General features: G+C 39.5%; 1 protein-coding gene across 2 annotated transcripts in view; it reads left to right on the top strand.

Moving 5' to 3' along the window:
* Positions 1–519: 519 nt before the first annotated feature.
* IHH (Indian hedgehog signaling molecule) overlaps positions 520–27,829 on the top strand; it is a 121,978-nt gene continuing 94,668 nt past the window's right edge. For both annotated transcript variants that reach the window (XM_053698152.1, XM_053698154.1), the window contains exon 1: positions 520–1,242. In XM_053698152.1, coding sequence (XP_053554127.1) covers positions 943–1,242 — 300 coding nt within the window. In that variant the 5' untranslated portion in view covers positions 520–942. The remainder of the gene's footprint in view (positions 1,243–27,829) is intronic.

The raw sequence follows: 27,829 nt of genomic DNA, 5'->3' as shown, positions 1-27,829 counted from the left end.
CAGACAAGGCTACCTATAGGGAAGGCACACAGACAATGCTGCCTATAGAGCAGACACCCCGACAAGGCTACATATAGGGCAGGCACACAGACAAGGCTACCTCTAGGGTAGGCACACAGACAAGGCTACCTCTGGCACACAGACAAGGCTACCTATAGGGCAGGCACACAAACAAGGCTACCTTTAGGGCAAGCACACAGATGAGGCTATCTATAGGGCAGGCACCCAGACGAGGCTATCTACAGGGCAGGCACACAAACAAGGCTACCTATAGGGCAGGTAAACAGACAAGGGGGGGGCTGCTATGAAATAAATGCTTTCGACATCAGTGAACAAATGTGTCTGAAACAACACAGGCAGATACATAATTTCATTGACAGAGACAGCCCAGCTCTGGTAGGGAATGGGCACTGTGAGTGACAGCCCATCAGTGTCATGAAGTGGGCGTGAGGGTGAGTGTGAGCTCCGCAGACCCCGGTATTTCACGGACCCCCCCTTACACTCCATGTGCCAAAACAAACCGCCTTTCCTATTTATTGCAGGCGGACAGCGGGAGCTCACAGATAGTTGTACTGCCAGGAGGTCCGGGAGTGCAGAGTGCAGGCAGCGCTAACAGCTCAAAGAGCAGAGTGCAGGCACCGCATAAGTCAGTGACAGCTCAGGCGGCACTCAGGTCACTGGAGCATCTTCAGGGGACAACATTCTAATAATAAGGAGTACGGGCACATCAGGCACCTGCAGGAAACAAGTCCAGGCTACAACCCCACAGGGAGCACCCAGACCCCTCTAACCGGACTACAGACTCACAGCACAGGGGCACACAGAACTGAGTGTGGGTTAGAGACCGAGGAGCCCAGGGCCACAGGGGTCCGCTCCCCCTGGCCGGGCTCGAGGTATCGGGCGGCGGATGGAGCTCCCGTGATCAGCAGCCCAGGGAGCCCCATGCAGCTGCCCCCGGTAGTTCTGCTGCTCTGCGGCGCCGCGCTGCTCCTGAGCCCGGCTGTGAGGGGCTGCGGTCCGGGCAGGGTAGTGGGCAGGAGGCGCAGACCGGCGAAGCTCAGTCCGCTCTCATACAAGCAGTTTAGCCCCAATGTGCGCGAGAAGACGCTGGGGGCTAGCGGGAGGTACGAGGGCAAGATCGCCCGCAATTCAGAGCGCTTCAAGGAGCTCACCCCTAACTATAACCCGGACATCATCTTCAAGGACGAGGAGAACACCGGGGCGGACCGACTCATGACACAGGTGAGCGATCACAGGGCAGGGACATGGTACATGTGTATAAGTGACAGGGACATGGTACATGTGTATAAGTGACAGGGACATGGTACATGTGTATAAGTGACAGGGACATGGGACACGTGTAAAAGTGACGGGGGCATGGGACATGTGTAAAAGTGACGGGGGCATGGTACATGTGTAAAAGTGACAGGGGCATGGTACATGTGTATAAGTGACAGGGACATGGTACATGTGTATAAGTGACAGGGACATGGGACATGTGTAAAAGTGACGGGGGCATGGTACATGTGTATAAGTGACAGGGACATGGTACATGTGTAAAAGTGACAGGGGCATGGGACATGTGTAAAAGTGACAGGGCAGGGGCATGTGTATAAATGAGAGGGGCATGGGACATTTGTAAAAGTGACAGGGGCATGGGACATGTGTAAAAGTGACAGGGGCATGGTACATGTGTATAAGTGACAGGGACATGGTACATGTGTATAAGTGACAGGGACATGGGACATGTGTAAAAGTGACAGGGGCATGGGACATGTGTAAAAGTGACAGGGACATGGTACATGTGTAAAAGTGACAGGGGCATGGGACATGTGTAAAAGTGACAGGGGCATGGGACATGTGTAAAAGTGACAGGGCAGGGGCATGTGTATAAATGAGAGGGGCATGGGACATTTGTAAAAGTGACAGGGGCATGGGACATGTGTAAAAGTGACAGGGGCATGGTACATGTGTATAAGTGACAGGGACATGGTACATGTGTATAAGTGGCAGGGACATGGGACATGTGTAAAAGTGACAGGGGCATGGGACATGTGTAAAAGTGACAGGGGCATGGGACATGTGTATAAGTGACAGGTGCATGGGGCATGTGTAAAAGTGACAGGGGCATGGGACATGTGTAAAAGTGACAGGGGCATGGGGCATGTGTAAAAGTGACAGGGGCATGGGGCATGTGTAAAAGTGACAGGGGTATGGGACATGTGTATAAGTGACAGGGACATGGTACATGTGTATAAGTGACAAGGACATGGTACATGTGTATAAGTGAAAGGGACACGGGACATGTGTAAAAGTGACAGGGGCATGGTACATGTGTATAAGTGACAGGGACATGGTACATGTGTATAAGTGACAGGGACATGGGACATGTGTAAAAGTGACAGGGGCATGGGACATGTGTAAAAGTGACAGGGGCATGGGACATGTGTATAAGTGACAGGTGCATGGGGCATGTGTAAAAGTGACAGGGGTATGGGACATGTGTAAAAGTGACAGGGGCATGGGGCATGTGTAAAAGTGACAGGGCAGGGGTATGTGTATAAGTGACAGAAGCATGGGACATGCGTATAAGTGACAGAAGCATGGGACACATGTAAAAGTGACAGGGGCATGGGACATGTGTAAAAGTGACAGGGCAGGGGCATGTGTATAAGTAACAGGGGCATGGGACATGTGTATAAATGAGAGGGGCATAGGACATGTGTAAAAGTGACAGGGGCATGGGATATGTGTAAAAGTGACAGGGCAGGGGCATGTGTATAAGTGACAGGGGCATGGGACATGTGTATAAGTGACAGGGACATGGGACATGTGTATAAGTGACAGGGACATGGGGCATGTGTATAAATGAGAGGGGCATGGGACATGTGTAAAAGTGACAGGGGCATGGGACATGTGTAAAAGTGACAGGGGCATGGGACATGTGTAAAAGTGACAGGGCAGGGGCATGTGTATAAGTAACAGGGGCATGGGACATGTGTATAAATGAGAGGGGCATGGGACATGTGTAAAAGTGACAGGGGCATGGGACATGTGTAAAAGTGACAGGGCAGGGGCATGTGTATAAGTGACAGGTGCATGTGTATAAATGAGAGGGAAATGGGACATGTGTAAAAGTGACAGGAGCAGGGGACATGTGTATAAGTGACAGGGACATGGGACATGTGTATAAATGAGAGGGGCATGGCACATGTGTATAAGTGACAGGAGCATGGGACATGTGTATAAGTGACAGGGGCATGGGACATGTGTATAAGTGACAGGGCAGGGGCATGTGTATAAGTGACAGGGGCATGGGACATGTGTATAAGTGACAGGAGCAGGGGACATGTGTATAAGTGACAGGGACATGGGACATGTGTATAAATGAGAGGGGCATAGGACATGTGTATAAGTGACAGGAGCATGGGACATGTGTATAAGTGACAGGGGCATGGGACATGTGTATAAGTGACAGGGGCATGGGACATCTGTAAACGTGACAGGGGCATGGGACATGTGTAAAAGTGACAGGGGCATGGCACATGTGTATAAGTGACAGGGCATGGGCATGGAACATGTATATAAGGGACAGGGCAGGGGCATGGCACATGTGTATAAATGACAGGGCAGGGGCATGGGACATGTGTATAAGTGACAGGGCAGGGGCATGGGACATATGTATAAGTGAGAGGGCAGGGTCATGGAACATGTGTATAAGTGACAGGGCAGGGGCATTGGACATGTGTATAAGTGACAGGACAGGGGCATGGGACATGTGTATAAGTGAGAGTGCATTGGCATGGGAAATGTGTATAAGTGAGAGGGAAGGGGCATGGGACATGTGTATGACTGAAAGGGCAGGGGCATGGGACATGTGTATGAGTGACATGACAGGGGCATGGGACATGTGTATGAGTGAAAGGGCAGGGGTATGGGACATGTGTATGAGTGACAGGGCAGGGGCATGGGACATGTGTTTAAATCAGAGGGCAGGGGCATGGGGCATGTGTGTGAGTGACAGGGCAGGTGCATGGGACATGTGTATGTGTGAGAGGGCAGGGACATGGGACATCTGTATGAGTGAAAGGGCAGGGGCATGGGACATGTGTATGAGTGAGAGGTCAGGGACATGGGACATGTGTATGAGTGAGAGGTCAAGGACATGGGACATGTGTATGAGTGAGAGGTCAAGGACATGGGACATGTGTATGAGTGACAGGACAGGGGCATGGGACATGTGTATGAGTGAGAGGTCAGGGACATGGGACATGTGTATGAGTGAGATGTCAAGGACATGGGACATGTGTATGAGTGACAGGACAGGGGCATGGGACATGTGTATAAGTGACAGGGCAGGGGCATGAGACATGTGTATGAGTGAAAGGGCAGGGGCATGGGACATGTTTATGAGTGACAGGGCAGGTGCATGGCACAGGCTAGTGGTAACTAATCAGAAGTATGGCAACATGAGTGCGGGTAGGGCACATGTAACAGGTGAGGAATGCAAGTGTAAAGTGAGCTTTATTGAACTTCTGAGGTGAGGGAGAGGAGATCCATAAGGCAGGTGAGGAGTGGAAAGAAAAGGAGAGGGGTGCAGGTGGTGACAATTTACAGGTGAAGGGACTAGAGAAAAGGGGTATGACAAAAGGGACTGCAGTAGAGGTATGACAGAAGTGAGACACTTTTGTGGTGACTGTTGTGGTGGCAACATGTAGATGAGAGGACAAGGTCACGGCACAGTAAGGGAGTTATAAGCTGGTATTAAACAGATGCATGTTGAGGGTTCAAGAAACAACATTATTACCCAAGGGAGATGTGAGTCATTAGGGACCAGCACAAGTGACTGGATTCTGAAGAGCAGCATTACTAGGTGAGAGGACATGGGCAATAGAATGACACAGGTGATGTTATTTGCTGTAGGACAGTAGGGCTGTCAGACAAAAGCATGACCCAGATGAGATTCTGGAGGGCAATATTACATAGGTGAGAGGACTTAGAATGGCACCAGTGAGGTTATTTTATGCTAAGTGTGGTAGGACACAAATATATAGCACAGGTGAGATGTGAGGGGATAGGAATCTGCAACATGCAGATGAGAGGACAAGGTCACTAGACAGGTAAGGGTGTTATAAGCTGTTACTAAACAGGTGATGACTAAAGAGACAAGATTGTGACCCAAGGAAGATGTAGGGACCAGCACATGTGAGGGGAGTCTGGAGAGAAGCATTAAATAGGGTGAGATGACTAAGGTAACAGCCTGCATAGTGATGTATGACCCAAGGGAGATGTGAGGCTTTAGGGACCAGTTCATGTGAGGGGAGACTGGAGAGAAGCATTAAACAGGTAAGATGATTAGGTAACATCCTGCATAGTGATGTATGACCCAAGGGAGATGTGAGGCTTTAGGGACCAGTTCATGTGAGGGGAGACTGGAGAGAAGCGTTAAATAGGGTGAGATGACTAAGGTAACAGCCTGCATAGTGATGTATGACCCAAGGGAGATGTGAGGCTTTAGGGACCAGTTCATGTGAGGGGAGACTGGAGAGAAGCATTAAACAGGTAAGATGATTAGGTAACATCCTGCATAGTGATGTATGACCCAAGGGAGATGTGAGGCTTTAGGGACCAGTTCATGTGAGGGGAGACTGGAGAGAAGCGTTAAATAGGGTGAGATGACTAAGGTAACAGCCTGCATAGTGATGTATGACCTAAGGGAGATGTGAGGCTTTAGGGACCAGTTCATGTGAGGGGAGACTGGAGAGAAGCGTTAAATAGGGTGAGATGACTAAGGTAACAGCCTGCATAGTGATGTATGACCCAAGGGAGATGTGAGGCTTTAGGGACCAGCTCATGTGAGGGGAGACTGGAGAGAAGCGTTAAATAGGGTGAGATAACTAAGGTAATTGCCTGCATAGGTGATGTTATATGCTGTTAAGAACAGTGGGGCTCGGGAGAAAAATGTATGACCCAAGAGAAATGTGAGGAGATAGTGACTTTGCTATATGGCTCTAGCACAATACGAAGATAGGCTGAGTGATCATTTATAGATACTCCTATTACCCAACTATGGACATTGGGTTATAGCATAAACTAACGGGCATGGAATCAAATGATTGAATTGAAGACTAATCTTGGGAGAGATATGGCACAGCTGAGTGAATTTGGGTGAGCTCAAACAGCACAGGGACAGGATTACTTTTGGATAGATGTGTCTGACCCATGACAAGCTTCACAGTGCAAGGAAATATTGTAATTGAAGGAAACTGGATTAATTTGGTGAAAGAATAGGGGGTATCTGCTTATTAGAGGTATACTTATAAAGGGGGGGGGGGGGGGAATTAATTGCACAGTTAAACCCCTTCACTGACAAAGATAATCAGGAATATAGAGTACAGTAGGCTGTCATGGATGGCAAATTGTAACAGAATGTAGAAAGGATTCCAAGGCTCAGAGGGTATCTGCCTGGGGAGAATTGTAGAGCAGGTGACTTAAAAGAAACAATAAAATCAGGTTGTTGTTAACATAACACAGTATGGCAAAAGTGGTAAAATGTCTATTTAATATGCAAAAAGATGCCCCTATATGTTTTGTCCATTTAAAGATAGTAGTGCCCACTGACAAATATACATCAGCTAGGGAAGAGTGTAAAAACAAATAGGATGCAGACATAACATTTAGACACTCATAGTATAAAAGTAAATGCAACAAAATAATGTTTTAGGCTATATGTTTTCTATATTTATTTATTTATAGATAGTACAATACTAGAACTATATATAGTTATAGTTATTTAAATCTGAAATGCCTCAGGATATATACTGTATACAAACCAGAAAAGTTTTTCCTCAGCCTGCCTGGTGCATACAAGGTAAGTGTTTAAGTATAAAGCAAATGATCAGTAATCTGAGATATTCTATGAAATAAGTAGCATTAAATATAGACTATCATTGAGGCTTTACATAGGACTAGGAGGCAATCGTTCTCATAACTAGAAGACAATAGACTAGCTTTGTATAACCTGAGACAATGTTTTTTAATCTGACCCTCTACTTCCCCAAAATGTAATACATTGTGTGGTGTAACCCCTGCCATATTCACTGTAACAATCCTCTCCTAGAGGCATATGAGTATCAGTGGGGAAGGTGATGTTAGGACAGAATAAAAAGAGGTATGTGGAAGGAAAGAATGGCTGAGAAGAAACTGCATATGTATCTGTGTTAATATGTGCAGTAATACAATCATAATATTACTACATCATATTACCAGACAGAGCAAAACACTTGTGCAAGTCAAAGCAGTGGTTTATGTTAAACAGTGCACATTTGAAACTTAGGTATTTTTTGGGTTCAGAGTAACTGTATTACCAACAATTTATATTATCTGTCTGTCTATCTAATATCTATCTATCTATCTATCTATCTATCTATCTATCTATCTATCTATCTATCTATCTTTCTATCTATCTGTCTATCTCTTTGTCTATTTGTCTGCTTCTATCTATCTTATTTATCTGTCTATGTATCTATAACAGATTTAGGTGACTGTAACATTTTTTTGTGCACTTAAAGGGATACTAAACCCAATTTTTTTCTTTCATGATTCAGATAGAGCACACAATTTTAAGGAACTTTCTAATTTACTCCAATTATAACTTTTTCTTCATTCTCTTGCTATCTTTATTTGAAAACGCAGGAATGTAAGGTTTTGAGTCAGCCCATTTTTAGTTTAGCACTTGGGTATCGCTTGCTGATTGGTTTGCTACATTTTGCCACTAATCAGCAGGGGCTACCTAGGTCCTGAACCAAAAATGGGCCGGCTCCTATGCTTACATTCCTGCTTTTTCAAATAAAGATAGTAAGAGAACGAATACAAATTTATAAAAGGTGTAAAATTAGAAAGTTGCTTAAAACTGCATGCTCTATCTGAATCATGAAAGAAAAAAAATTGGGGTTAGTATCCCTTTAACTTAATTATTACTTGCAAAATGTAAAGTAAAATAATATATGAAGTTGGTGGGGAGATGTGATTAATTCAAACGATAGCACAATTTACTTTTTTTGCTATAAAATTTAATCAAAATGAAAACAGACTTTTAATTGGATGTATGGCCATTCTTTTAACCCTTTAGCTATGTGTGGAAGCCCTCATTTAAAACCAAGTATAGCACATAACTGTGCAGCTAAAGACTGATCCATGCCACACAACATTGTTCTACACTTTACTCTTCTGACAACCCGTTCATCTTTTATTTATGTGTAAATGGATTTGGGATAGTGTTGAATGAGGTACAGTTGAGGTCTAGCAAAATGTAGATGTTGTTTCCTCTTAATGTATAGCACTGACAGCTGGAAATGATGCAGATTGTGGAACATCATGTGATTTTTACATATGTGTGTGTCTGCACATAGCTTGCAAAAATATGCTACTTTCAAATGTGTTTATAGAGATGGATTTACCTTTATTTTAAGTAAAAATGACAGTTTATTCACTTGCCTTGGGATTTAAACGTGCTTTCAGTGTGGCCCCCAACCTGCAAAGAATAGAAAGTGTTATTTTTTTTATATGTTATTATTTAAAGGGACATTGTACTGTAAAATTAGTTTCCCTTAATGTGTTCGCAAATTACTTGTTATAGTAGCTATATGGTATATAATGTATGGGAATAATTACATTTGTATATGAAAAAGATGTTTCTGCTGACTGAAGCCTCAATCCATTGTTCTCATGAAAATGCCCATATAAATGGGCCAATCATGTATAGAAAGCAGACCTCCTAATCTTATCTATCTCTATTTTTATTAAGGCCTTCTTATCTAAATTTTCTTTCTATTCACAATGGCCAGTACGTAGAAAATCAATTAAAAATGAAAATTGTGTTAGCTTTATTTTCCACCCCCCATTGTGAAATTGATTGCTGCTTATTGTCTCTTGTTTACATAGCCTTTCTACATAGAATAACACATATTCATATTTTTAGTATAGGTGGTATTTTAAAAAGGCAAAAAAACGCTATTTTAAATGAAATAAGGGTAAAGAGTACAATGACGCTTTAATATTGCTACTTTTTGAAAGCCAAAGGGTTAAAGGTCCATATACTGAGGACAAATGTTAGGATCTCGAAATATACCTTATTAATCGACAAATGTTATACATAGAATAGCAATTTTTTTATACTTTTCTCTAAATATTATCTTCTTATTGTGATCATTTGGTCTATAGCTAGACTTCTTTCTACCATATTCATTTTTGTAGTTTAGCAATCAAACAAGTTAAAATATTATTGTGTGCATGGAAAAAGCTAAAAGCTCTTATAAATTCTGTAGTTTTCAAGAGACTTTTAAATAACACAATATTTCCAACCAATTATAAAGCAGCATTTTTACAACATAAGAATATTGCAAAATGCTTCTAAAGGAATTTTAAACACACTGGTGTTTATTTCAAAGTCAACCATTATTTCCCTTTAAATTGAAACTGCTAGAAAATGTATGTTTGTGTACAAAGGATATTGCTGTATTAATACTTTTTGGCTGATAAAGAGTGGACTATGACTCTGCTTGTAGATATAGACACCACTATAAGCCTGGCAAGAAAATCTTGGTTTATTGAGCACAAAACTGTCCATTCCGAAATGAAAAGTAAATAATGAATCAATTTCAAAATGTTTACAATGTTCATTTAAAGTGATTTTGTGATCAAAACATTTCTAACAAGCATATAAAAGAGCATTAAATGTATAGGAAAGTAAAAAATAAACTTGCATGATTCAGATAGAGCATGTAAATTTAAGACACTTTTAAATTCACTTCTATTTTAAAATGTACTTTGCTCTCTTGGTATCCCTTGTTAAAAAAGAATACACACATATCCTACACTAGTGGGAGCTAGCTGCTGACTGGTGCCTGCACACATTTGCCTCTTGTGATTGGCTAACTAGATATGTTCAGCTAGCTGTCAGTAGTGCGATGCTGTTCCTTCAGCAAAGAATAACAAGATATTGAAGCAAATTTGATAATATAAGTACATTTTAAAGTTGTTTAAAATTGTATGTTCTATCCAAATAATGAAAGAAAATATTGAGGTTTCCCGCCACTTTAAATATACCCTTCTTTTTTTTTGCACGAACAGCTGTCAGGTTAAAGCAGTTAAAACTGATAATGAAACTATCAGGCTATATGTTTGCTCACAACTGATTCCTTGGCACAGCTTGATCACTGGTTGATAAGGACATGTAAAAAAATAATAATACAAAAATAGAAGACAGCACCCTCAAGTATTAAGGCACAGAATCTGAGACTTGCCAGTTCCAATATACCAAAAATGAAATAACAATTCTAGCCTATTTGAAGCAAAAATAGACTTTTATTTCTCCATTGCATTAGGGTCCAAGGAATAAAAAGTGACAACATTTCTGGTCAGCTATTGGACATGACTAAGGGCCTATAGCTTGCCTGTAATGTTGCCCCTTTTTTCCTTTGACATTAATCCAATGGAAGATAAAGACCAATTTTAACTTCAAATAGACTGAAATTATTTTTTCAATTTTTGATAAGGACATTTCCCACAAGTCTATTTTTAAAAAAAGACAAGTCATCACAAGACAAATAAAAGAAAGATGGTATATTCAGGAAAGAAACATTTGAAATGCCTTCCTATTGATCTGAATATAGCTTTGTACATGTAAACAAGGCATTTGTTTTCAAAATTAGCACAGGTGGCGCCTTTGAGGTTTGATAATGCTACAGCACCCCATTCCTCCAGATCCACCACTAGTATCTTGTTTCTTTGAAAGCATACATTGATGCAAGCACTACTGCCATATATTGCTCAAGAAATGTGCACACTCCTGAGCCTACCATAGTATGCTCTTAGGGATAGGAGCTGAGTTCCTTTTCCATGAGCCTCTAAAGCAGGGGTGGGCAAATCTATTTAAAATTTAGTAGCCAGTAAAAATATTTAGGAGCCAGAGAGTGGCATTTGTATATGGGATATATGGAGAACCCAAAAAGTTAGTATCCAATGGTAAAATTCTAGGCGCAGGCAGCTCCCTGGCTCCTGGGTTTGTCGAGCCATTCTCTAAAGGCACAATATCAGCTTACAGTTTATATTTGTATCAGAATGCACTGAGAAAGGACCAAACAGACCACTAGCCATTTTGTTTCTAATTGTAGCTTTTTTTCTGTGCACCCCCCCACCATGATTTGTAAAATAAGTTATCTTTTTTTTGTAATATATTTCAGCGATCTATAATATAATAGGGATGTACAAAACCCAGATATTTGTGTGTTGCAATTTTACTCTAACAAATCTGGTGACGAAATGAGCTGAATGCCGCAAATTGTGGCCATGTTTGGCATTTGCTTCACAAAAATGCTGAATATTTGCACATCCCTATATTATAAAAACATGATGTCCCCTTCTGTTAAAGGGACAGTCAACACCAGCATTTCTGTTGTTTAAAAATATAGATAATCCCTTTATTACCCATTCCTCAGTTTTGCATAACCAACACAGTTATAATAATACACATTTTTACTCTGTGATTAACTTATATCTAAGCCTCTGCAGACTGCCCCCTTATTTCAGTTTTTTTGACAGACTTGTATTTTAGCCAATCAGTGCTCACTCCTCTTTAAATTCAGGTGCGTGAGCTCAATGTTATCTGTATGAAACACATGAACTGATGCCCTCTAGTGGTGAAAAACTTTCAAAATATATTGAGTTTATAGGTGGCCTTCAAGGTCTAAGAAATTAGCATATGAACCTCTTAGGTTTAGCTTTCAACTAAGAATACCAAGAGAACAAAGCAAAATTGGTGATAAAAGTAAATTGGAAAGTTGTTTGAAATTACATGCCCTATTTGAATCATGAAAGTTTTTTTTGGACTTGACTGTCCCTTTAACGGGCATTTAGCATACCTTTTTACACTAATCAAACACCAACTATGAAAACTAGCCTATTTTTTTTAATGCACATTTTTTTTAAGTACCTCAACCGGTTTTTGAATTTACCGTTCTCAAAAAAGGGCAATGGATTTAAATCTTCTCTGCCAACCAAGGGGTTAATATTAAAACAGAAACTATAAATATGTTAAACTTTTTCCCCGCTATATATAGAAGAAAAAAACAAATTGTAAAAAAAAATCTCAACATTCAATTACAAGTTACTTTTGACTACTTGTAGAAAGAAGTCCAATGTCAACCTAGTAAAAATACGATTACAGTGTTTGACCCAGATGGCGTTTGCATCAAGGAATTTAATTCATCTATTACAAGACCAGCTTTGTTGCATTAAAGGGACATTAAAAACCTGATTGACCTATGATCCCTAGGGAAGCCAAAAAGCAAATATTGTAACATAGATTTTTAAAATGCTGAAAACTGCCTACCCTCTGTTTGATTTGCACTATTTTGAAAGTCTAGGTTACAGATTTTGTTTTTTTGTCGAAGCAAGAGTTCTTATTATTCCTTTTAAGGTAACAGGGGTCTATTCCAATCCATTAGAAGGCTGTGTAAATTGTTTCCAACCGTTTTTTGCAGGGTTTTCCATGCAACATCTTTCTAATCCATTAGAAATCCTGGTTGTTTTGTCGTTATCTTGCTTTGCACTGTTAGCTAATACCATTAATGTGACAGCAGTACTCCAGTTCTTCAGAAAAAACTTTCTGAGCAGATTTTTACATTATTATTATTATTTTTTACACCCTTCAATGCGTAAAACCAAATTTTGCTTCTTGTAGGGAATATCTTGACTGTTTGCTAAGTTTTTAATTACTGTTAATGTTTTTGCCTATTCTAAGCGCACATATTTACACTCTAATTGCCTTGTTTAAAGTATATATGCCTCAAATCACACTTAAATGACAAAATATGTGCAAGATGATATCCAGAATGTTCACTTCTTATTGCAATAAAGTGTTTGGATATTTAAAAAAAATGCTTTAAAAAGAGCACATTTTATACAGCTTTCCATTTTTCTTCTATTATGAAATATGTTATGTTCTCTTGGTAACAATGTTTATAGCAATATTACACATTTTTGTAAATATTTATGCCATAAAATGCTAAAGACGTGCACACACCTAAACTTTTATGAGCCTACCCAGGTTTATGCTTTAACAAAGGGTACCAAGAAAACAAAGTCAATTTCATAATAGAATCTCATACAAGCTCAGGAACATGCACGTGTCTTTAGTATTCTATGGCAGTCATGCTTGCAACAACGTTTAAAGCAATATTATACATTTTTGAAAACTTGGTGCCATAGAATGCTTAGGATGTGCTTGTATGATCCTAACTAGGTTTACTCTTCAACAAAGGATTCCAAGAGAACGCAGCAAATTTGTTAAAAATAAAATTGGAAAGTTGTTTAAAACTGCATGCCCTTTGTGTATCATGATAGTTTAATGTTAAAGTTACTATAAAATTGTTTATTTCCTACATCAGAGATATTATTAGGTAAATGACAAAACCTGCAATCAAGCACATTCATTCCCACATTATCAATATAGAAATGTGTTGTGTCATCTGTAAAATTGTATTTGAAAACCCACTGAAATGCCTGTTTCTTCTGGATCCCCCCCCCCTTTTATTTACCCAGCTTTTCCTGGGATACCATATACACATGAAGTCAAACTGAGCATATCTATACGGTTTTGCACATCTCTTCTAATGGATCACTTACATTTTTCTTTCAACAGAGTCAAAGGCTACATCTTTTCTCATATAACATATAATTTGTTTAGCCAATTAAAACAAGACAGGTTCATTAAAAGCTTTGCAGGAAATTGAGTGTATAAAAGAACTAACTGCCACAAGAAAATAAAATAAATAAATAAAGTGTACAAATAAATGATTATAAGGTAGTATTACTAAATCTTAGAATATTCCTTCTTGTACTCATGTTTTGTTATGTTTTTGCTAAATGTGTTAAACAAATTAAGACAATGTTGGGCTATAATGCCCTATGCTAATTACAAGATTACTGCTATGGGTTTATGAGGAATAACTGGCAAGTGCATGTTAGATATCACTTATGTGGATATTGATGCTGTGCCACACATTTGTACTTTAACATATAACAAGTTGAAGGATAAGCCATGATCATCAATAATCTTTCTCTGATCAGTCAAAAGCTGTAGTTTGTGGGTCCCTAAGGATGCAAGGGGAGCAGGGGCTGTGTTGGATGTAAAATCAAAAGTATTTAGGAAGGAACAACTGAACAGGGTCATACAGTCTGTGTGCCCATCATCTGAGGATCATTTTAAGAATAATTATAGTCTATGTATGAATCTTGCTGGATATGTGGGTTAAAGGGAGAAAATCAAGATTGTTATAAGATGAATGTATATAAAATATAGAAAGGCATTTTAATGATGTGTTTGAATACACCAACCAACATTTGACAAATCTGTCATTTTGGTGGACGAATCTGGCTAATGACGGTTGGCTGGTTGAGCACAGTCAATCAAAAGATAATGTCTGGCCAAATTATTTTATTTTTCCTTTCTTCTTTGTACAACATATTGGTCTTTGTCTTCATGCATTGTCCCACTATTGTAAAGAGGTTTGTGCAAACTAGATTTGCATTGAGAGTAGAAGTGTTTGTGTTACAGAAACATATCTACCTGTTTTAATATTATGAATTGAACATTTGTGTTTATGTGAAGATGTTTCAAACCCACCTACATAATAACTATTTGTTTGTTACCAGACAAGTCAATCACAAAATACAAGTGGATTTGGAAAAAGTGTCTGCAACAATATTTGAGTGAGATGTCCTGTTTGGGATCAGCAATTCATATAGGCTCTTTTGCATGGGTTAAATAGTTACCAGTCAATGAGCATTAATATAACAATATAAAGTGCTATATGTTCTTTTATATATGTCTTATTAATACATGTTTTGTGTAAGGGTATGGTCCAGCAGTATAGATTTGTGTCACAATGATGAATTCCTAAAAACATACTTCCTTACAATGACAATCAATCCCTTTTCGAACAACATTACCAATATCTTCAAAAATCTAATGTACATGAACTAGGAATTCCCCTAATTAGAAAGCAATGTGTTGAGTCTGTGTGGTGCTTTTGTCAGATCATTCCCTCCCATTGGAAGCAATATTAGTGATACATTTTTCTAATGTTTTGTTGCTGGAGAAAAAATCTAGGGTGCGGCAGCACTCTGCATGTCTCTCTCTAGTAGTGAGGTGTATATTTTGGAAGGGGCTCAGAAGTTGTTAGAGGTATGTGAAACATCTATTTTGACCCTGTATGTAGAATTCAACAGAAGAGTCTCAAATTATATTCTTCGTTTTAGCAGTAAGGATATTAGCTCAGTTTATGGACTTTGAGCATAATGTGTGCCTAATGCATGCATGCTAATTTCACTGATAAAAACATTATCAGGAACCATTTGCTAAAAACCTATTAATAAAAATATGCAATTCTTTTTCATATGGAAGATTTAAAGGGAAAGTGTACTCAGGCAAGCAACTGATAAGAGTTCATTGTATTCAAAGATTGTGCATTAACACCCTTTCAAATGGACTGGGATCTCTCTCTCTCTTCAGCCTCCCCCTCACGCAACCTGGAAGGTGGTTTCAACAGGCAAATTAGCTATTTTTTAAATTGTTCATAACATTTTTAATATACATTTTAGAAACATTTTGCATTGAGGGATTGTTTCTGAACAAAGTTTCCATGATAAACCTGTATTTTTTTTCTTTAAAGACATTTGGAAATATACTACTATTTTTTAATTGAAAATATAAAATTTGAAGAGAAATGGTTCAGTAGTTTTCCAGATATTTGTTCATATAGCAATGGACGCTTTTGACACTCTAATATAGCAGATGTCAAGTTCCCCTTAGAGTTTTGCTTAGAAAAAGTAAATATGTTTATGTTAATATATTATATTTTAATTGTGTATTCTATAGCCTCTGAGAAAAAAAATATAAAGGTTAAAGTGAAGGTTAACTTACCTTCATGCCAATTGAGTATTTTACTTTTTGTACACAATCAATAGGAGTTTAATTCATCATTTTTTATCAATCTTACTATTAAACAAGTTATCGGTGCTATAGATTCCTGACGCTTTACAAATTCGACCCGTTTTTTTGTTATTTTTTTAATTCTTGATCACGTTTTTAGTTTGACCAATTGAAAACCTGGCCGTTAGGCGGCCGTCACCCCACGTCATCCGCCTCCTTGGATGGCCCTATTTTCCATTGGACAAGCTAAAAACCTCATCAAGAGTAAAAAAAAAAATAAAAAAAAAAATACTATCTAATTTGTAAAGCGCCGATAACTTGGTTGAAAATAAGATTTATAAAAAATGATGAATTAAACTCCTATTGATTGTGTACAAAAAGTATAATACTCGATCGGCATGAAGGTAAGTTAACCTTCAATTTAATATTCAAATGCTGAATCAGATATTCAAAAGCTAAATTAAAATACAAGAAACATTAACATGCATTTGAAAAAAATAAATTATGTTTTATTAATAAATGTGATGAAATATTCTTTTTTTAGTCATGGCTACAATCTGAACTACTGAACTGATTGGCAAGATTAAAGAGGCCATTTAAACAATATTTGATCTAAAAGTGGCAAAACAAATTTTTTTAGTGCACATGCACAGTATAGTAAAAAAAAATAGTTGGTGTTAAAACAATGTGTGAGAAACAACTTCAATACTATTAACAATATTGTGTGTTAGATATATTTTTAAATGTTACGTTATGATTTCAAACCTTGATTGACTTTAGAGTATGGGAATATTATTTGTATTAACATTAAATTATTATTTGAATTGTGATATGATTTTAAAAACATGATTATCTGAATAAACTTGGAGAGATTATTTTTTAAAATTGCACATATACAGTTTGTTATTATAGTATTATTATGACCTGTTTTGAATATGAATCTTGTGATACAAAATAAGTATATTATAAAAAAAAAAACGTACATGAGGTTCTCATTTAAACATAAATAATTCAATAAACTGCTGGCTTTAAGCATTCCCGAATAGAAGCCCACATCATAAGGAGACATTCTAGTACAAAATATTACAATGCTTTTTTGTGCAAGTGGCACCCCTAGCCTACGTAGGAAAACAGAGTGACATAACCTAAAAAAACGTTACCAACACTCTGAGCATCTATGTCACATGCACAACAAAAGCTGCACAAGTTTAAAAAAAGTAATTGATTTGAAACAGAAAAGGTGATAAAAAAGAAACAAGTGATTAAGTAATATGTATTGGAGGTAGGGGCTGTCTAAAAATGCAGGTGCAGTAACAGTTGTGATGTAACAGATGGCGGAAGTTGTGGTCCCCATTTTCTTAATGACTAAAGTTAAAATGGCATTTGATTAATAACAAGACTTTTGTCACTAAAGGATTTCTTTACCTGATATTCTGTTCTAATGTATTATATTCACTGCATGGGCAAATAGTTTTACTTTAAAAACGGCAATACACTACTGTTCCATACAATTTGCCTGATTTTTATTATTTTTGTTAATCAAGATTATGTTTTTATAGTAAAGATTTAGTGTATGGGATGAACACTGATGCAATCACATATGTCTAGGTATATCTATACTATGGCTTGATGTGTCGTTATTAAAGATACAAGTTTTCTTTCATGATTCAGATAAAGCATGCAACTTTCAACAACTTTCAAATTTACTTCTATTATCTAATTTGAATTGTTCTTTTGCTATCCTTTGTTGAGAAGCTTATGTAGGTGGGCTCAGAAGCATCAATGCTTTACTGAGAGCTAGTTGCTGATTGGTGGCTGCACAGATATGTCTATCATTGGCTCACATAATGTGTTCAGCTAGCTCCCAGTAGTACATTGCTGCTCCTTCAACAAAATGTCAAGAGAATTAATCAAATTTGATAATAGACGTAAACTGGAAAGTTTCTTAAAATTGTATGCTCTATCTTAACTGTGAAAGGAAATTTGTAGGTTTAATGTCCCTCTAACTTCAAGATATAAACTGGCAACCTAATAATTGAAGCATTAAAGAACTTTTAAATCCTAAATTCGCAAACACCAGTTACTTTTTGATACAAAACCTATATAAGAAATAATATATAATGCTAGAATAGCTGTTTCTTTTTTTAAAATAAGCTGTTTTAGCTCATGCAACACTTTAGAGTTATTTATATTCCAACTGCAAGCAAATTTTCCAGTCACAAATCTTTAGCATTTAGCATTTCTAACTGTTTTACAAACTGCAACTGGTTACCCCTTGTTTTACAAAGTGCAACTCGTTACCCCTAGTTTTACAAACTGCAACTGGTTACCCCTTGTTTTACAAACTGCAACTGGTTACCCCTTGTTTTACAAACTGCAACTGATACCCCTTGTTTTACAAACAGCAACTGGTTACCCCTTGTTTTACAAACTGCAACTGGTTACCTCATGTTTTACAAACTGCAACTGGTTACCCCCAGTTTTACAAACTGCAACTGGTTACCCCCAGTTTTACAAACTGCAACTGGTTACCCCTAGTTTTACAAACTGCAACTGGTTACCCCTTGTTTTACAAACTGCAACTGGTTACCCCTAGTTTTACAAACTGAAACTGGTTACCCCTTGTTTTACAAACTGCAACTGGTTACCCCTTGTTTTACAAACAGCAACTGGTTACCCCTTGTTTTACAAATTGCAACTGGTTACCCCTTGTTTTACAAACTGCAACTGGTGGTTACCCCTAGTTTTACAAACTGCAACTGGTTACCCCTAGTTTTACAAACTGCAACTGGTTACCCCTTGTTTTACAAACTGCAACTGGTTAACCCTAGTTTTACAAACTGCAACTGGTTACCCCTTGTTTTACAAATGGCAACTGGTTACCCCTAGTTTTTCAAACTGCAACTGATTACCCCTTGGTTTACAAACTGCATTTGGTTACCCCTTGTTTTACAAACTGCAACTGGTTACCCCTTGTTTTACAAACTGCAACTGGTTACCCCTAGTTTTACAAACTGCAACTGGTTACCCATTGTTTTACAAACGGCAACTGGTTACCCCTTGGTTTACAAACTGCAACTGGTTACCCCTTGTTTTACAAACTGCAACTGGTTACCTCTAGTTTTACAAACTGCAACTGGTTACCCCTTGTTTTACAAAGTGTAACTGGTTACCCCTAGTTTTACAAACTGCAACTGGTTACCCCTTGTTTTACAAACTGCAACTGATTACCCCTAGTTTTACAAACTGCAGCTGGTTACCCCTTGGTTTACAAACTGCAACTGGTTACCCCTAGTTTTACAAACTGCAACTGGTTACCGCTTGGTTTACCTGTTTGCAAAAAAATATGAAACATATTAAAATACATCTTATGTCAGACAAAAACAGATAAGCCTATGCATTATGTAGACTTCTATCAGAGGTTGTAAAGATTAATATCCTCAATTCATTTAGCTTAAATTAACCAAAAAATTACACTGGTTTAGCTGGAAGGTGTTATGAATATTGTGTATAATGCTAACAGTGGGTTAATAATGTACTTTGAGTGGTTATCACAGCTCTATATGTTACCCACAAGAAGTTAAAGGTGCATTAAACACAAAGGGGTAGATTACAAGTAATGCACTAATGATAGCGCACGCAATAACCAGTTTCGCGGAACTACGCTACCATTAGCGTGACACTTTGATATTAAAAGTACAAGGTGAAGCGCGCAAACCAGAGAAGGGTTAGCACAGCCGCCTTCGCTCAAGCTTAGCCTATACTTTTAATAGATATCGCAACTGTTCTAATTTGCGCTGGTATTACAAGTTGAAAGTTATAGGTTGCACTCAAGGGTATGGCCAAAACTGCTCTAAAATATTTAGCATACCTTGAGACCTAAAGTAAACTGTAAAGGTTAAAAAAACATTGCACAAGACCCATGTAAACAAGATTTAAAAAAAGTATTACACAGATATATACACTTTTTAATAAAAATTGTGACAAGGTATTTGACTAGAAAGAACTCCAATGTATATAGATATGTCCAGATTTGTGTGTGTGTATATATAAAATAAGACAAGGGATCCGATCCTTTGTCTTCTATATCTCCTTCGCTCCTGTCGCCCTGGCTCGCTGATTGAAGGTTAGAGTGCAAATCCTTCAGTTTTTTGTTTTATATATATATATATATATATATATATATATATATATATATATATATATATATATATATATATATATGTGTGTGTGTGTGTGTTTGAGTAAAATTAACATTTTTGTTTTATTCTATAAACTACTGACAACAATTCTTCCAGATAAATATATTGTCATTTAGAGCATTTATTTACAGAAAATGACATCTGGTCAGAATAACAAAAATAACAAAAAAGCATGCAGTGTTTTCAGACCTCGAAGAATGCAAAGAAAACTAATTCATATTAATTTGTAAACAACACAATACTAATATTTTAACTTAGCTGGAGTTCAGAAATTATTATTTGGTGGAATAACCCTGATTTTCAATCACTGCTTTCATGCGTCTTGGCATGTTCTTCACCAGTCTTTCACATTGCTATTGGGTGACTTTATGCCACTCCTGGCACAAAAATTCAAGCAGCTCATCTTTGATACCTTGTTACCATCCATCTTCCCCTTGATCACATTCCAGAGGTTTTCAGTGGGGTTCAGGTCTGGAGATTGAGCTGGCCATTACAAGGTATTGTTCTGGTGCTCCTCCATCCACACCTTGATTGACCAGGCTGTGTGGCATGGAGCATTGTTCTGCTGGAAAAATCAATTGTCAGAGTTGGGGAACATTGTCAGAGCAGAAGGAAGCACGTTTTCTTCCAGGATAACCTTGTAAATGGCTTGATTCATGCGTCCTTCACAAAGATAAATCTGCCTGATTCCAGCCTTGCTGAAGCACACCCAGATCATCGATCTTCCACCAAATTTCACAGTGTGTGTGAGTCACTGTAGCTTGTAGGCCTTTTCAGGTCTCCGTGTAACCATTAGGTGACCAGGTGTTGGGCAAAGCTAAAGACTGGACTCATCAGAGAAGATGACCATACTCTAGTCCTCTACGGTCTAATCCTTATGGTCTTTTGCAAACCCTACCTGCAAACCTAAATTTACAATGGAAATTGTGCTTCCCCCTCTCCCCCTGATTGACTGCAAACCTGGAGTGTATACTGCAGTTATCTGTCAGTGTGGATAGGGCACTGCTGCAATAAGCCTCAAATGTTTCCTTAGATCAGCCTCTGATTGGCTCGCTGCAAAAGAAACAATAACACAGACCTTAACAAGAATGTGTCCCTTGAATATCAAGATTTAAAACCCTAAAAACTTTGCTTACAAAATGAAATTTAAACATAATTAAAAAATGTCTTTGCATGCAAATGATCTGCAACATAGCACAGCTCTGCAACTGACATTTATGAAGCAGTGGTTTAAAATCACCCAGGAGTCATTCAACTGGGGTGATCGACAAGTCCTATTCTCGTGCGATTCGCTCGTGAAGTGGTATATATGGGGAACACGTGCCCCACAATTAGCAATGAAATAAGGAAGGTTCACAACATGTGAATCCTGTTTGTCCATATATTGATACATCTAGCCCTAGGTGTGAATCACAAGGGTATAATACTGCTGTCTTTTTATTCAGAAGAAATATCTATGAGGCTAATATGATGTGAAATTATAGGGGGTGGGTGATGAGATTTTTCTATGCCTAGGACAGCAAAAAACAAACAAAAAAAAACTACCAACTGAAAATATCAGAGTTAGCTTCTGGCAATGTAGTAAATGAGGATTTTAGGCACAATTATGACTGTTGTCAGTGCAACTTCATTGTAGAATTATTGTTGTTCACTGATCCATGTTAGTGCAAAGACTGCACCTAAAAGCTCAGTTATAAAAGTGTCAAACTATATTGTTGACACAGACTTGCACCATTTGGCTTATTTTAGTTCTTTTTCTTTTTAACTTGTAAGTAAAAACTGATTTAGGTCCCTCTGGGAGTTTTTGGTTTATGAGACGACACAGCTATATGTTTTACAATAACATATTCTCTAGCACTAGTTTGCTATCTTCAGTCTCATACACTGAAATAAATAACTTATACTACGCTTTTATAGGGGGGAAGTGAGTGACTATATTTAGATAAAGGAATAAGTTGCTACTACATTTAGCTGGGTGACAGAGGATGAATCAAGGGATAGTGGTTTGTTAATTGTAGGTCTGGACTTTGGAGAAGTTTCAAGATTCTTCACATTAGTTTGCATAGAACATCTGTGCTTGGTGTGGTTCCTGTTCTATAGGCTGTGCCATTAGCTACTCCTACTCATCCAGCATATCAGAAGTGCCTTATTATGCAGCAACTAATCAATGCTGGCATTTCAGATGGCACAGATAAAGAGCATTATTCATTTGCATCTACTTTTTAAATGGTGCCATTTATATGCAGCATATTCAGAGTATGGGGGAACAAGACTCATTTAATATAGTGGTGCTAGCAATGATTTAAAACAGAACAGGTACAGTCTACTGGAGACAGGCAACAGAGCAGATAGGTTCACTGTGACTAATGCTTATATTAGGTTAGGTGCAATATAACTCTCAGCTCTGGTGAGATTGTATCTGCCGGACAGATGTCACCTCACAGGCAACTCTAATAGTCCCATAACCTTCACTCAGAACATGGCAGATACCCACATACAGATCACGTACATAAAACCACAACCTATTACTCAGGGGTTAAAACAAATACAACTGCTACAACTTTGGAAACATGCTTGAAACACAGTGGGCTCGATCACATATGCAGCGTCGCCCGCAAAAGCCGGCGACACCAGATTTTATGCGATTTTGGTATTACATATACGGCATAGCATACAAGTTATGCGCATATTTTTCATCTTTCGGACGTATTTTTTTTACACATAGACTAACTTAGAACAGACGCGCAATTTGGTATCCAATATACAGCGTAAGGACTTACGCGCACAGAATTCAGAAAATCTACTCCATTCTTATCTCGCCACAAATTGCTGGCGCAGGAACCCTTGCACTGACTAAAAGAGCAACGTAACTCCCTGAAGGCCTAACAAATGCATGCGTAATCACATACACACAGCCGCTTGATCTCAAACAGTTAAACCTCTTTTAAGCATTTATTATTCCTGCCCCTGCAAGTGTGTCAAACAAATCACAAACAGCACAACCTCTCACCTGCAGCCTTAAAACACCTGGCAATGGGGGGGGCGGAGCCAACTACCAAGCAGACTGGCCGCATACAGCAAGAGCTCCGGCTCCTAATACTACTATAAAGGATTTATTGCCAACTCCTATACAGCCTAAACTACCTAACAAGGTCTTCCATAAGTCCACTTTTGGAACGAAACAAGAATTTGAACTTCACAGCCAGAAATTACATTAATAACTGCTGAAGAAAATGTCTACACTGCGATACAGTCCCTGCTCGCTAATCTAAAATGGCGGATGGAGGAGAATTTCGCTGAACTCACAGCGCTTTTGAAGCCTGCTACGCACGATTTATCAGTTACAGGTTTAACTGACAGCCATTTATCTTTGACTGGGAAGCTTCCTATGCCTGATACGACCCTTGTTTTATCTGCTGCGGGATTGAGCTATGAGGTTCCTGTGCTGGGCTGGTCCCGACAGCGCAAAGCCGACTACCTGGAATTTGCAAAGCCCCAGGCACTTCTAGATCCGGAGCACTGTAACATGGTTACCTCAACTGACGGCGTAGGTCTCCAACTGCCAGCTGGGCTTTCGGGACTCTCTGATCCAGGAGCCGGTACCATACCTAAGATAACAACGGACTGTCTTACTCCTCTCCGCTCCTTCCCGCGGGTGGATGAAGTCCAGATGTGCGTCTGTTCTAGCCGAGGTTGCTGTGTTTGTGGCCTTGACTGCCGACCTCTCTGTTGCGCCACTGTGCTTGCTTGTAGGAGAGAAGGTATCGGCTGAGGTGTATAGTGACACTGGACTGACTTGCGGGCTTGACCGGACAATCCTTTGATTTCCCAGGGGTTGTGTATTGTGAGGTGGACTGCTTTGGATGCCCCTGATTTTTGCTCCTATTGAAGTGGGACTAATTGTTATATCTAACTGAGACTAAATTATAGCTGCTAAAGAGCTTCCTGCTGACATACAAACTAGAGTCGATTAGCCTGTTTATGCTCCCTAGTGTTCAGGTCTCTCCCTGACAAATCTGTCATTACTGTAATGACCAGACTCCTGAAGTATGTACGAGAGGTCGCCACGCATCTTTTATTTACTTTTTCTAAGCCAACTGAAAGCACTATACATGCTCTAACATATTCACAAAATTCACTGGTAGCAGTTGGCGTTATTTGTGTTTGTATATTGACTGAACTTAGCATAGGATCAGAGACTTATTGGCATGAGGATCTTGGCCATCTCCTGTTATATGATGGGTTTTATTATGCTCTCACTAAGTTTGCCATTTTGATCATCAAAACCCCCACTGTGTTATTGTTATCATAGCCACAATGAAGTATATCAGTACATATTACAGGTTCTAGTCTATATATGCTGTTTCATCACACATATTTTATCAGTTGTTTGTTTAATGTAGATGGTGTCTAACGATTTCTCTCTTTGTTCATCCCTTGTTTATTACTTGGTAAGCTCATATAGTAATCTTTTGCTCTCCCTGGCTCCCTTACTACCCCTACATGAGAGGTTTGATTCTAGACTAACTAAAGTGTGGTACTTCACCTAGAGGATCATATCCCAACACTATCAGACCACATAAGCTCTCTATTTAAATGTTTTAGCTATATGCAACTTGGTAAGACATTCTGCTTGACTAGTATATCTCCACAAATATATGGTCTTAGTATTAGATCTGTGTAAACATGCCTCAACTATGATTAGCCACCTTTTATATGTCTGTCTGCAGCCTATGTCCTACTACTCATGATATCTCAATTGATTTATATCTCTGTATCACGATTGTGACTCTTGTCCCCCCAGGACTAGTTCACTGCTATTAAAATGATACTCCCTTATGGTAGCTAGCCCAGGGGTATATATCCCAATTTTATATAGGATCTGACCACACTACTCCTGACATTTACCCTCCATATTTGAGCTCTCTACATCATAAAACTAAATAGCCCCATGGTATGTACCTTTAGAACATTCTAACTGGCTCCGTCCTCCCATCCCCCCTCCATTATGAGCGGCTTTTGCCCGCTGCTTCCCCCCCCATATACTCAGGCCTACGGGAGGCCTGATAACAGCCAACCCCCCACCTCTCATCACTTCTCCCTATAGCATATCTTTTATTTCGGGGTGGGGACCACTAGATACTTGTCATCATTATTAGTATTAAAAATCGAGGTTTTATTCCTATATACCCCAGTCACACATTTTATACATATAGGTTTGCATTCCATACTCCGGATCACAAAGGCAGTACTATCATTAATATCATATGTTATTCATCTGTTTTTGATATAGCTCTATTATATGATAATGACTTTCACTTCTATATAAACATGGTACTATTATAGTTCAGAAATCCCGATAACAAATACTGCATTGGTATACCACTGTTTCAATTCTTGTTTACTTTTTCTTTCTTTTTTTATATGTGATCTGTATAAGTTTTTTCTTTTTGCCTATGTTATTTGACTGGACATATTCCTTGTTGTGTTGCTTATACTCAATACCTCAATAAAAAATATTTAAAAAAAAAAAAAAACACCTGGCAATGCACACCCTCATTAGCCACCATGTTTCCCCTGCTTTACCTACAATACATAGAGAGACAGCATCGTGGGGCACAAGGGGAGCTGGAAGCCCTACAAGCCCCTGTTGTTCAGGATATACCTGCTGGTGCTATAGTTGCTGCTGAGGTCCCTGGTCATGGTGCTGTAGCCGTCCCTGCTCCTGCTGCTGCTGTCCCTGTTCCTGGTGCTGACCCTGCTGCTGTTGTTGCTGCAGCTGGTCATAGGCCAGCAGGGCCTATAAGACGTCGGCATCAGCAGAGGGGAAGAGCAAGGGCACCAAGGATACACAGGGTTAGGGTCACCCTGTTTGGAATGACAGAAGGGGAGGTGCCATTTATATGCAGCATATTCAGAGTATGGGGGAACAAGACTCATTTAATATAGTGGTGCTAGCAATTATTTAAAACAGAACAGGTACAGTCTACTGGAGACAGGCAACAGAGCAGATAGGTTCACTGTGACTAATGCTTATATTAGGTTAGGTGCAATATAACTCTCAGCTCTGGTGAGATTATATCTGCCGGACAGATGTCACCTCACAGGCAACTCTAATTATCCCATAACCTTCACTCAGTACATGGCAGATACCCACATACAGATTACGTACATAAAACCACAACCTATTACTCAGGGGTTAAAACAAATACAACTGCTACAACTTTGGAAACATGCTTGAAACACAGTGGGCTCGATCACATATGCAGCGTCGCCCGCAAAAGCCGGCGACACCAGATTTTATGCGATTTTGGTATTACATATACGGCATAGCATACAAGTTACGCGCATATTTTTCATCCTTCGGACGTATTTTTTTTACCCATAGACTAACTTAGAACAGACGCGCAATTTGGTATCCAATATACAGCGTAAGGACTTACGCGCACAGAATTCAGAAAATCTACTCCATTCTTATCTCGCCACAAATTGCTGGCGCAGGAACCCTTGCACTGACTAAAAGAGCAACGTAACTCCCTGAAGGCCTAACAAATGCATGCGTAATCACATACATATCAGCCGCTTGATCTCAAACAGTTAAACCTCTTTTAAGCATTTATTATTCCTGCCCCTGCAAGTGTGTCAAACCAATCACAAACAGCACAACCTCTCACCTGCAGCCTTAAAACACCTGGCAATGCACACCCTCATTAGCCACCATGTTTCCCCTGCTTTACCTACAATACATAGAGAGACAGCATCGTGGGGCACAAGGGGAGCTGGAAGCCCTACAAGCCCCTGTTGTTCAGGATATACCTGCTGGTGCTATAGTTGCTGCTGAGGTCCCTGGTCATGGTGCTGTAGCCGTCCCTGCTCCTGCTGCTGCTGTCCCTGTTCCTGGTGCTGACCCTGCTGCTGTTGTTGCTGCTGCTGGTCATAAGCCAGCAGGGCCTATAAGACGTCGGCATCAGCAGAGGGGAAGAGCAAGGGCACCAAGGATACACAGGGTTAGGGTCACCCTGTTTGGAATGACAGAAGGGGAGGTCAGGGAAAAGTATCGCTTGACTTCTGCAAGCCTCATTGACCTATATGAGGTCTTGAAGGATGATATTGACCCTCAAGCGAATAGGAACCTACCTCTGACTGGTATGCAGAAGTTGTTGTGTGTTGTACACTTCCTGCCATCTGGCTCATTCCAGTCAACAGAGGGGCTTGTATCTGGCCTAGTGCAGTCCACCTTCTCCAGGCTCCTAGGGGAGGTTTTGACTGCTCTAGATAACCAGACACAGCGATACATTAATTTCCCCCGTACCACCCAGGAATGGAACAGTCTTAAACAAGGCTTCTATCAACTGGGGGTATTCCCAATGTCATGGGGCAATTGATTGCACACATGTGCGTATCGTGGGCCCACATGAGGAGCCATTCCTCTATATTAACAGGAAAGGGTTTTACTCCTTGAATTGCCAGATGGTCTGTGATACCACTCTGAAATTGTGTATGCAGGCTTTCCAGGGAGTGCCCATGATTCCTACATCCTGCGCCAGACCTCCTTATTCCAGCTTTTTGATTCTGGAACACTCTCGGGAGGATGGCTGCTTGGTGAGTACCTTCATTCTGTCTGTATATTTCT

This window comes from Bombina bombina, chromosome 1 (assembly GCF_027579735.1).
Source record: "Bombina bombina isolate aBomBom1 chromosome 1, aBomBom1.pri, whole genome shotgun sequence".
NCBI classification, from domain to species: domain Eukaryota; kingdom Metazoa; phylum Chordata; class Amphibia; order Anura; family Bombinatoridae; genus Bombina; species Bombina bombina.
The sequence above is the reverse complement of the archived record's forward strand: the minus strand, read 5'-3'. Positions and strand labels throughout refer to the sequence as shown.